At 39.0% G+C, this 12,386-nt stretch overlaps 1 protein-coding gene across 1 annotated transcript; it reads right to left on the bottom strand.

The window, feature by feature from the left end:
• Window positions 1–1,072: 1,072 nt before the first annotated feature.
• On the bottom strand, window positions 1,073–12,318 carry CKAP2 (cytoskeleton associated protein 2). The gene is made up of 9 exons (XM_010181063.1): window positions 12,219–12,318; window positions 10,578–10,665; window positions 8,463–8,538; window positions 5,828–6,645; window positions 4,614–4,800; window positions 3,872–4,039; window positions 3,256–3,328; window positions 2,174–2,564; window positions 1,073–1,307 (listed from the first exon to the last, which is right to left on the bottom strand). The coding sequence occupies exons 1-9, from the start codon at window positions 12,316–12,318 to the stop codon at window positions 1,073–1,075; spliced, it is 2,136 nt and encodes a 711-aa protein (XP_010179365.1).
• Between the last annotated feature and the right edge of the window lie 68 nt (window positions 12,319–12,386).

Below are 12,386 nucleotides of genomic sequence, written 5' to 3'. Positions count from 1 at the left end.
TTATCTTGCAGTTCTTCTTGTTCCTGTTTATTCTCTCAAGGGTAGACTGGAATACTTCTGAAGGTCAAAGTCACCCTGTCCAAGGGCCTCAGTCCAGCTGAGGTCCCCCACACCTGCCTAGACCGCATTCTGAGTAAGACAGGTTTGATCCTGTGTCACTCCACATAGTACAAGTGGATGCTTGGGCTTGCTTTTCAATGATCAGGAGGGTTCTCTGAAGAAAACATAGCACAATAACACACTTGAAGTTTGGTTTCTTGTTAGATAGATCTTGTCAGATGCAAAGAGCATGTCCTTTCTGCAAACAGAATATTCTAGCTAGCCCTAAGGACCTCAGCTTTTGTGAAAAATTTCAGTGTTCTGCTTTGATGGTTCACTTCTAAGTACAGGCTAAAATAAGTTTCACAATTCCAGTCTCAGGCCTATAGCCATGTTCTAAATCAGTTTTCAGTGTAAAGCCCATAAATAAAGAACACATACAACTCAGTTGATTAGTTTAATAGGTCTACCATATTACAGACTAACACAAACCAACATTAGAATAGTCACATCGTAATTAATTAGTGTATCAAACCTCATCTAAGGATGCAACAGTTTAAACTTAGTGTACAACTTACTAGCTGGTAAGCTCAAAACTAAATGTAGCGGTAGTACACATCACCATATTGGAATGCCTATGGTATTTTTGTTTCTAAAATAAAAAGTTACACTGTGCAATTCTAAAGGATTTCTAGGAACTACAACAAGAAAACAGTAGATACTAGCAATATACTACAATCAAACTGTTACATGAAGTGTTAAACCTGGTCCTTAAATTATTGTTTAATGAATTCCATTTAACATGAATAAACTAATGTTTATAAGTACTAAAACAGACCAATTTGCCAGAATTTAAAAAGAGGCAGAAACTTATACATTTAGAAGTTCAGTGACTCACGACAGTCACATTTCATCTTAAGCCATCCTATGTAAGTTTGAGATAGGCTCCCCTCTCAAAGCTACTAAAAACAAACAGCCCCCAATTCTTAAAAACAACCCAATCTTTAACCCCGTGTAGCACTAATGCTTCTTTTTACTCTTCTAATTCAGCACTTGTTTCTTTGAGTGCATTGCTCTGATTGTGGATAAATGCAGTGGCTTTTGATTCCAGTTCCAGCTGTTCAAATGGAGACATGTGTGGATCTTGATCTTTAACAGTATCTGACTGCTTGCACGTCTTCTCCCGAATACGTTGAGAATATCGCAAAGGGGTTACAATTTTCAGGTCTTTAGCACTGGAGTTATTTGCCTCATAGTACATCTTCACACTGAGGAAAATATAACCAAAAATAAAATCACTAAACATAGGGACATCATCATACAAATCACCTCTGTAGCATCTAGCAGGAACAGCAAATCGTGATTCCTGTTCAACTCTTTCCCATTCCCATAGCCAAAGGAAACAGGAAACAGGCCCTTTCCCATTCATATGTTTAAAACCAGATGTACAGCTCTTTTTGGACAAAATATTTTAATATGAAGAATCTCCTGAAAAGAGTTTCCAGAGGAAGATTCTCCCCCTGTTCCATCAGGGGGAATCTGTTCTTCTTGCTATGAGGGAAAGCAAACAGTTGCCAGGGATCCAGCTCCATCAGATGCTAAAGCTGAGCACAACTTCCTTAAGTCTGCTATCTTTGAAGAAACCTTGTGGCAAAAAAAAAATAAAATTGAATGTAACCTGTTTTGTTCTGAGATTACTACCCAGATTTTTGCCTCAAGACCCAATTAAGATATCTTAATTCACTTCTGTGCTGTGTGACATGCAGCTACATACACATTTGAAAAGGAGAGGACTGAAAACATTATCTTCCTCTTTACCTAGCTCAGTATAGAACTGCTAATGCCATGTGGGCCTCAGGACAGGATCCTAAACCTGGAATTTGTCTCTGCCACAAAGACATTTGATTACTCTGTAGTTAGGTATTCAAAAAGCAAAACAGATTGAGTAAATAGAGGAATTTATTTAAGAAGACATTCTTCTAAAGGAAGATAAAGCAATCCTAAAAAGCTACGTTCTTGAGAGCTTTTGAACTGGGTGGTCACAAATGCAGTATCTCTCTGTTTCAACAGGACACAAACATTACTGCTGCCTCAGACACTGCAAACTTTCCATAGTTTCCTGAAGTAATCTTACCATTCCAAGTATGGTGTGGTAGGTGGGTTGTCTCTCATTAGGTAAGATGTGTCATTCTCCTCCTCAAGAGAATTAACTGCTTGGGCTGTCTCTTTTACCTCATCCTCAGCCTGTTCTTCTGTTTCACATCTTCCTTTCTTTTTCATACGTTCTTTAGTCTTGCGCTTTTTATTCTTTTTTGGCAAGATCTCTTCTCTAGGTTTCAAGTCTAAATCCATTTCTTCTTTTTTGATCACTTCACTGCTTGTGTCTGCCTGCCTGTCATCACTCTCTGCTTTTTGGTCATCAGGGCAGAGATCCTTGGAGGCCTCCTCAACTTGCTCTACAGATGAGTTTGTTTCCTTGCTGACTTCCACTACCTCATTTAAATGAGCTTCTGTCACAGTTTCCTCTAAAATTGAAATATTGAAGAAAGTACAACTGTCATTAGTTACAGGGAAGTTATTGTTTTAGACAGATCTCTGAAATCTTAACTCTCATTCTCATGTAAAGTTTTAAGTATGTCTTGAGTCTGAGCCACAGCAATTTAAGAGACTAATAATTTTAGTCAGTTTCAAGAAGGTGCAACCTGAAAACTTAGCCTAAGTACATCCTGAGAAGTCATTCTTTCTTCCCAAGCACAGAAGGTCTGAACAAGTATTTCAGCCAGTTTCTGGAATCAAATACTTATCAGGTTGTTACATTGAATAGGAATGTGTGTGTCTAATTTGCTTCCAAAATTGGAATGTTTTCCACTTTTAATTGCCAATATGCTGTAACACAACTGTGCATCTGCTAGTGAAGGAGTTTGTGTCAAAGAGGCAACTGATTTTTATCTCACAAGAATGTTTTTATTTACTCTTTGATTATCAGGCTAAAATAGCTGGACAACATTGCTGTGAAAGTTAGATTATGAAGCATCTCCACTACTCATTTTAACAGGCCCAGAATTGAAAAGTATTAGTTTAGTCAAGGTTGTTTTCAAAGACAATTGAGTACAAATGTCCACTGAGAAGTTTCCATGAAATAGGTACAAATAGTTTAAACAGCTTGTGTTGCCTGTCAAGCCAGACATTTAACTAGAATAGAGTACTCAGACTTACCATCCTGAGACTTGAAAAGGCTTTCAGTGTTTCTCATAGTGTCTATTAGTGCGTGTCGTAGTTCATCTTTAGGCTGGAAAAAAGTTGCATTGTTTCAGAAAAACAATTCCAAAATTAATCATCATTTGACCTTACTTGGTATCGCAGTTACAGGGGAAGTGGTACAGACCACATGATGCTCATGATACAAACCCTTTATTTAATGCTGTTCAGACAGAAGTCACAACAGAAGTGAATTCTGTATTTTCTGGTTTTTGTGTACTAAGGCTCTATTTGATGACCTGAAATCTTGGTGATATTCAAGCAGAGGAATTAAGTCCACCAATAAATGTAAAACTAAGTTCTATTTTGCGTTTCTAGTGTTTTCAGAAGTCTCAGTCCTTCATTTCTTCTAGGAGGAACATCATATGGTATTTTGATGATCCTATACCTTTCTTCTTGAAAGTAGTAAGTATCTACAGTGGTTACAGAGCAAACCAAATCCAATTTTGAATGTTCAAGTAGGCCACATGGTTTTTCTACTATAAAAGAATATTACAATCAGAAGTAGTTCTGTTTTATATATCATATTTTCATGCCTTGATATTAATCTCAAACTTGGAGACAAGCTGCTCACCATTGCTCCTGCCAAAATGGCCTCCTCATAGACAGCAAGAAGCTTTTCAAGAGGGCCTCTCTGTTCAAGACACATACAGCAGATCCAGTATTTTGCAAGCTTTTTAGCCCCAGGAATGCTCCGTGTCAGATCTTCCAACATAGCACGTATTTCATTGGCTTCACGTCCCTAAAGTCAACACAAAAGCAGAGATTTAAATGCGGCAAACATTTTGAGGTGCTGTATTTTAGCTGGTTTTTGAATTAAAAAGCAATTTTTTTTTCCTTTCTTGGAGAGTAACCCTGGAAGTTGAAGATGGCAAGTATTTCCAAGACTGAACAATGAACTTGAGCAAAAGAATTGTCATCTACCTATTCTTCCAAATGAGAATTGTTTATATGGTATTGTAAGTAGCAGGGAAAATAGAATGCATAGACAACTTCAGAACTACTTAAAACATTTTTTTCAGAAGTCCAGGCAAGTTTCTGCAAATGCAAACTTGTTATTTTTTTAATTACTTTATAGCTAGTGTCAGCCATTGTAGCTTTTCTACTTTATTATGTTACCATATCTTATTTGGTAGTTCAGGCAGTTAGTGAAGCTTAAGTGAGAACTATTTTTTTCAGGTGTTGGCAAGAAGCTTTGATATTGCTTAACTTGGGCAGTAATCAGTCTTCTGCATCCTGATTCACAGGTCCAGCATAGGACCTGCATGTTGTAGGGACCTATATGATTAGAAATTGGTACGCAAGGGATTGAATACCTGTTTGGTTAACTGCAGACATTCTGCGAGAGTCTTGTTGACCTTTTCACTATGTAGTGCATACTCTAAAGAATCACCAGAAGAGAATTCTTTTTCTTCACTTTTAGACTGGGGTCCCAGAAGCACAGATATAGGAGGTCTCCTCATCACTTTTCCTCTAGATGCTCTCCATTCATCCAGCCGAGCTCTGCATTTAAAATATTATTAATTGAAGTGACAGATGTTTTATAATTTTTTTACATTGACTGACACTAACAAGGGTAAGTCATACAAAGATACTTTCCAGATAGTCCTCAAGTTCTCACTCTTTTAATCCTAAAAGGAATACAGCTCCCATTTAAACCTGCATGGAAATTTCAGAACCATGCATACCACTATATGCTTTAGGTATCTATCAGGTTAGAACATTTTAATCTCTCCCTTTCCAGCAAAAAGAGACTTAGGCTACAGACCATTTTTTTCAAGGGAGGGTAAAAAAATGTTTGATTTATTCATCTGTGCTACCTCTTTTCCCTAATTCCACTTCAAACCAGCTAACTAGAAACTATCTCTAAAGACACAAAGCATGGAGAACAGTCCAGACAACCCTATCGCACGGCTTTTAAAATCCGAAACTGATATTTAAGTGTAATTCAGTCTTCATATATATTTCATTTCAACCCCATCCCACTAGATGATCAATTTTTAGTAAATGTGATTTTCTACAAGGAGGCTTTACCAAGAATACAAAATAACACTTAGATTATGAATCTTCAACCTATCATTTAAGCTGCATACATCAAGCTGAAAAATGTCATTGACAAGTGCTCTCCTTCAGTTCATAAACATGCTCACTTCTATATACATCCTGCATAAGTCATCTTTATTTCCCCAAGCAGTGGCATGCATGTGCAATTCACTTACGGGATTACTTGTCACGCTTAAGGCTATCACAACACTTAACCTACAAAGGAGCCAGCGCAAACAACATGCATTTTCCAGTTATAATCACGCAGGCCAAGCTGTAAGCCTGAAGAGCTGATAAAATTAGTCTGAATCACAATTTCTCTGTACTAAGTCTACAGTTTTAGTCTGCTGCCCTTGGGCATCAATTTCAGATACTCAGTTCTCTTATATTTCAGCACATCTAACAGCAAGAAATTAGCAAAATAGATATTCCTGAAAAGAAGGTCTAAATACCTCCTCAGATCAAGCTACAACAGTAATTCACTTACCTTCTCTCTTCTGCTGACTCTTTTGGCACAGCTATTCTGTTGCCATTAATTTTAGAATCCTGTCCCAACCTTGTACCAGGAACAACAGAAATTTGTTTTGCTGGAGCTTCTGGTCTTGCATCTTCACAAAACTCTGCACATTTCTTCATTCCTTGTGCTCTACAGACAGACTTGTTAGAAGCTGCCTTCGGTGGCTGTGGTTCCCTTTCCCCAGCCATTTTTTTGACTGTTACTTTTTTTGGTGCTACAGCAGACGGCGGTTGCCTTTCCTTGAGACTGGACTGAGAGTTAATAGTGGCTTTGTTAGATGATTTGCTCTGGAGTGGGAGGACACCATTTTGTTTTGCAGAATTAAGGTAGTTTGTGACTTTGGTGGTCTTCAGAGCTACACTACAGCTGTTTGTGGACAGGGAACTTGATGCTGGTTTGGTGGCAGAACAAGGAAGTTTGTCTGGCAAAGAACTCTTTTCCCCTTCACTTTTTGGTGCCTTTCGAAAGGAGTTTATCTTGGATTGGATAACTTTGCCACGATATGTACCAAGCGCTGGTTTCTTTGGTTGGCTGACACTTGAATTTTGTTTTTCTGCAATCAATTGCTTCTCTTTTATGCGTTTCATTTGCAAGAAGGACTTGCTAAGTGACACATGCCGAGATTTTATTTCTGTAACTTCATTTGTGGAAGCATGATCTTCAGGATTATAGTTTGCCCCCGATATGGAATTTGTTAGTGTGATTGTGGAAGAGTTTAAAATAACATTTTCTTCTGAGGTTCCACTTGATTGTTTCTGTGACAGTTTATGAGCATTCTCTTTGTTTTCCTGAAATCAAAAGGATATCCACAAAGATGTTAAAAGTACATTCATGTTGCAGGTTACTTTTTTCCAGAGGCTTTAACTCATTTATGGGACTAAAGTGATTAATAGCAAATGTCACTTGAAAAGTATCTACAAAAGTAGTGTATATATATACTGAGTAGAGCATGTGTCAAGTAATATTGCAGAATTCACATCCAAAAAATCAAATAAGGATTACTTAAACTCTTCCTTGGAAGTATGAAGGCTTAACCTGAGCGCTACACTTTTCTTGCAGAAACAAAACTCTCTTAACATTTGCATACTCCATCACTTAGTGGCAGCACCATTCCTCTGCTTAGTGTGGATGGCCTACTAGTACAGGGTAGTGAGTAAAGACTTTAATTAAAGCATTAGGATATGTTACCAGAAGACAAAAAATTTTTCTAACAATCTGTAGGATGTTGTAAGTTATGAATAGATGTGAGTTTTATATGGTTTTACTACTCCCTGAAACTCTCAGCCATACGCTGTCAGCATAACACTAGCCCAGCAGCCATGAGAAGTGAGACCAGTCTTTTCCTCCAAAGAAGATGCTCTACGGCAACTAATTCAGCAGTGTTCAAGCAGCACCTTATAGAAAAGTGAAAGATCCAAAGGCAGGAAAAGAATACATGAATGATATGAAAGTCTGCCGAAGCTGTTAATTTTCTCCTTTAAGAAAGCTGCCCTTCAATTGTAAGAAAACACCACTGCAACTCATTTCCTGATCTACCCTGCAGGCTCAGAAGTTACATTTGATGAAGCCAATAACTACAGCCTGAGTACAAGGGCTGCTATTTAAGGAAGCTATGTAGTTTAACTCAAGTTTAAAATCACATGAGCATTAACACAGACCAAAGTATTTCCCTTTAGGAAATTTCTGAATTTGTTCTCACTTTTGGAATTTTTTCTCTCAAGACTCAGTTTTGAAGTTTTAAGCTTTTTGCATTCCTCCTCCTATAACCCCAGGTCTCTCAAATCTTTCAGAACCCAAACTCAGAACCATTTAACATGAACACAGGTTTTGTGTCTAGTTTTTTGCCCTCACCTTTCCTTGAGAACAAAGGAGAATCTGTATTTTGCTGTTTCTAGCAGCACAACCATGTGCATCTTTATTCTTATAAGTGACACAAAATGATACAGAGAAAACATTCCCTTCAACTCTGATTAGGTATTAGCATCTACTTCTGATCACATCAGATTTGCCAGCATTGCAACTGAAAAATCACGTATGTTCAACAAGCTTTGTTAGTTGTTGGGGGTTTTTTTGGTTTGGTTTTGTTGGTGTAGGGTTTTTTTGTGGTTTGTGGGTTTTTTTGGAGGGGGTGCTTTCTTGTTGTCTTTCTTTGTTATGGTTTTGGGTTTGTTTGGGGTTTTTTGGGGTTTTTTTGTGGGTTTTTTTTTGCAAGTAACATGGTACAATATAAGAACTCCTTACTCTGACCTTGCTCAGATTTTAAATTACTTCCCTGAAGACTGAAAATATATGCAAAAACTTCTAGGAGTCTCAAGAAATGCTGTTAAAATTGAAACATGATTTCAGCAATAACGGTATCCTCTTTAACCCACTGTCCAGCCAAGTACAAACTGAATATCAATATGGTCCGTTACATACAGTAATGCAGCAGGCTCTCTAAAAAGCATATATTAAGCAGTCACTGAATAAAGTTTTAATAAACTGCACCTCTGTACCTGCAAACTTCTCATGCTCTGGAAGCCATATAACAAATACAGTTTAAGTGAGTGGAATGTTGTAGTCACTGAAACAGAGTGCCATCAGTATTTATCAGTTAAAAACTTACCATTCCTGACTTTGGAGATGTTGAGAGCTGTATTTCGTCTTGTAGTTTCTTGCTAGTTGTTCTCCTAGTTTTGCTACTGCTTTAAAAATAAAAGATAAAAGACATCTTAAATCATTCTGCAACATAACAAAGGGATGTATATTTAGAAAGTTCCCATGGTCCAGGTGGCAGTCTGCAGGTTGAATTCAACCTGAAGCATTTCTGTTCAGCGTGTAGTCTTCTTCCAGAAGGGGAAAAAAAGGAAAAAAAAAAGGGAAAAAAAAAGAAAAAAAAGAGGCTAAGTAACCACTGATCAAGGCCCAGGCTGCAAAATATCCCTTCTTGCACCATGAAGGACTGGGTAACTGAGTGGGAGAAGAGAACAGACCCTATTTACTGCAGATGCCATTCTCGTGTTTAAGGACGAGCACCAACCTGAATGGCTTCATGCATGTGGTACACGAGGTCAAGTTTTTAAATGCTGCAGTTGATGCAGAAGGAGGAGCAGCACAAGGAGTTGAAGCTCAGCTACTGCTATCATCAGAGGCCAGGCCATTTGAGGCAAGTCTGAACAAGGATACATAGCTCCTACCACACCCACAGGTTCCAAAACTTGCAGCCAGGCACCAGACAACCCAGTAACAAAGCCACCAACACCAGTATTGTCTACTAGCAACTATGAAATTGTATTGACAGCTCAGAAGGAAAACATCTCAGTTAGAAGTTGCAAATCTATATTTTTTCTCGAATGATTCATGATGCATTACACGAAATGTGTGCTCTTGCATGTGACTGAAAAATCAACATTCCAGATAGCATTTGCATCAGATCCAGTTGCATCTTTGCATCAGATGGTCTTCTAGAGGCTACCCGAGTTGAAAATGAAAGTATATTAGTGAAAATAAAGATAGGCTAGTGACTGTGGAATCTTGAGACAGCATCGTGCATCATGGTATCACCTCTGTGTCATCTGTGATAGAGAACACATGAACTGATCAGAAGTCAACAGCAATAGCTTCACAGAAGGGAACTATCTGCAAAAGAAAAGCATTAGTCATATCCACATATATGATGGCTCTAAGCAATGAGTTAACTGAAGACTATGAAAATCCCTGGAATTTAATAGCCAGAGAAGAAACTGAAAGCAAGGTAGATCAAATGCTAAATTAAGAGTATTGCTACAACAAAAGTAGTTGGCAATGATTTTCTAACACAAGATAGCTTTCTACAACATGAAAGCACTTGCCTTTTCCTGCTGCACAGAGCAAGTCTTTGACAGGTTATACTTATTCTTGTCATTTTATATTCCAAAGGTCATTGTACAGTTAGATCTGTGCTACCAAGTAGTACTGTGCTGTTGAAGATGGGACCATGCCACCTCAAGTATACAAGATGGTAAGTAAAACTTCCCATTTAAATGGCAATAAATTTCAGACAAATGTACCATTTGCAAAAACGTGAAAATAAGTGACAAAGCTATACCACCTCTCTAGTTAGAGCCAGAAACCTCTCTACTCCTTCACACTCCTGTCTTCTCTAGAGACATTTCTGTTGCATATTGGAAGGTCTTATACTAAATGTTCAGACTTTAGGCAACAGCAGGATTAAAAAGTGCTACTAATTGGTGCTAGATGCCCACATTCTGTTTACAGAATATTATGCCTAACTATTGGCCATCACACAGGCTGAGTTTTATTACAGTACATTTGCTTTAAGCAGAAAATAGTGAATAAGTAACTATAAAAACACAATGAAGCTAGATCAAGTGGACTGCAAACACATGCAGCATCACCTGAGTAGGAAGAGGGGGAGGAAAGATATTTGCAAAAGGAAGGTTAGAGGCAAGCATCAAAGTGTCAACTGAAATAAGAGCTCTGCCATGAAATTATCCTGTCCTGTCTCAGTCTCTAGAGGAGCAGATAATATACTTCATGAATTGGATCTATTATGCATTTGCTTAGTAAAAACTTTTACTATTTGCTGACAATAAAAGGACTTTAGGAAATCCATGTGATCACTAGTCTCATTGCATCGCCTCACCTTCTGGTTGAGATTCTTTGTGAGAATGGCTATTTACATCTTGCCCACCAACCATGGACCTTTCTAAAGGAATGTAAGCCATAGCAGAAATACTACCTGATCGATGCCTCGTTTTCTTGAATGGGCAGGCCAGAAAAAGTCTTTTTTCTTGATAGATATTCTTCAACTTTTTGTCGTCTTTGTTCTAGTGGATTTAAAAAAAAAAATCAGACTTATTACATTTTCAGCTAAAACTGTAATGCCAGACAAATTTTGTCTCTTGGAAAAAAATGCAATTAGAAAAGCATCAAGACACTAAGAAACATAAATACTGTGGATTAAGAAAGTTTTTAGTTTAATATTCACATCTTATGATGTCTTACAATTTTTTTCACTTCTTGAGAAAGGCTCAAGAAGGAGGATGGTTGAATGCAATTTCACAGCTATACAAAATATTTGCCACTGTCTTGGTACAGAAAGTAATTCCAGAACAGGATACTATTTCCCATGTTCTCGCTGGTTGACTGCACACCAGAGACATACAACCTTCATAGACTACATCGTTGATCTTTTACAGAGACCTTTCTTTATTCCCATGGGGAGCTAGTGCTCTTGGCTTGCTGGAAGCAGCTGGGATGAGATGGTTCTGCAACCCAAAGCAAGCTCAAGCATCCACACAGTCTAGCCAGTTAAGACTCCAAGTCTTAACAACTGTTTCACGTGCAGTGGGATGTGAAAGCAATAAGCTAAAGCCTCATCTTTGACTCAGAACAATTCCTTTATGGCATTCAAGAACTCATGGCATTGCACCATCCTCCATCACAGACAGGCTCATTCAACAGTGGAAGTCTTCAATGAACTCACATATAAAACCCAATTGCTGCCCCTTCTAGGCAGGCACAAGTCCCATTTTGAACCTGCTCTCATGTGTTATTTATCTTTTGTATTTTGTCTTACCCATTGTTCCTGATACATGCTTCAGAAATCACTACAAGGTCCATCAACATATTCTCTCAATGCTGAGATATTTCTGTATTACTGAAGTTCAGAGAGTAAAAAGTGCTAAAACATTATCACCTTTGAGAACCTGAATGCTAAATCTGAAGAGAAATAAGCACTTGATTGCACTCTCCATGGTAAAAAGTTGTCATCCCACAGAATGGGGAATTACCCCCGGAACCTCCTTCTAGTATGGGAGAGCTGAAAAAGGCATGTGCAAAAATGCATCTCATGCACTGGCCCACAAAAGCCTGAAACACAGAGCCAGCAGAGTGTACTGAGACTTAGGCTTGCAGCAACACTGTTTTTCACTTGAGACATAGTGCTTTTTTTTCGCACAGCTGTCCAAGCCCACACTGAATGATGCCCAAGGGGCAGCATACATCACGTACTTCAGAAGGGGTGTACACCAGCCAGCACACCAGAGGTGCACCTGCCAAGAGATGCTGCACAGCAGCATGCTCAGTGTTCATCCTAGAGCCTCCCAGGCACCTTCTGCTTCAGGAACTCGGCTCTCACCAACTCCAAACAGCAAGGCCTCATCAAAGCAGTTGAGTTCGTTTAACTTGCAGAAGTCAAACCAGTCAAAAAGTAGTAAACAGAAGAGTGCAGGCCTAGATCAGAGCATTTGCTTATTTCAGTAGGATACTTTTAGGTTAAGGCGTGCCTTTTATCACGAAGACAGACTTTCACTCCGGAAGCCCTGCCTGTGTGGGAGGGCACCGGCCCCAGCCCTGCGAGGGGAGGTTGAAGTCTCACCGACCCGCTCGCAACGCTCAGAAACTTTAAGGCCACGACAACGGGCGCTGCTGCCGACACCTGCCCGGTCTCCGACCGCACCTGAGGCGCTTGCCTTCATCTCCCACTTCCCGGGAAGACGGGCCGGCTTTCCTCTCCCACCGGCTCCTCCCTCAGCCACCACGGCCT

This window comes from Mesitornis unicolor, unplaced genomic scaffold (genome assembly GCF_000695765.1).
Source record: "Mesitornis unicolor isolate BGI_N332 unplaced genomic scaffold, ASM69576v1 scaffold30783, whole genome shotgun sequence".
Classification (NCBI taxonomy): Eukaryota; Metazoa; Chordata; class Aves; order Mesitornithiformes; family Mesitornithidae; genus Mesitornis; species Mesitornis unicolor.
This window is presented reverse-complemented; position numbering and strand designations above follow the sequence as displayed.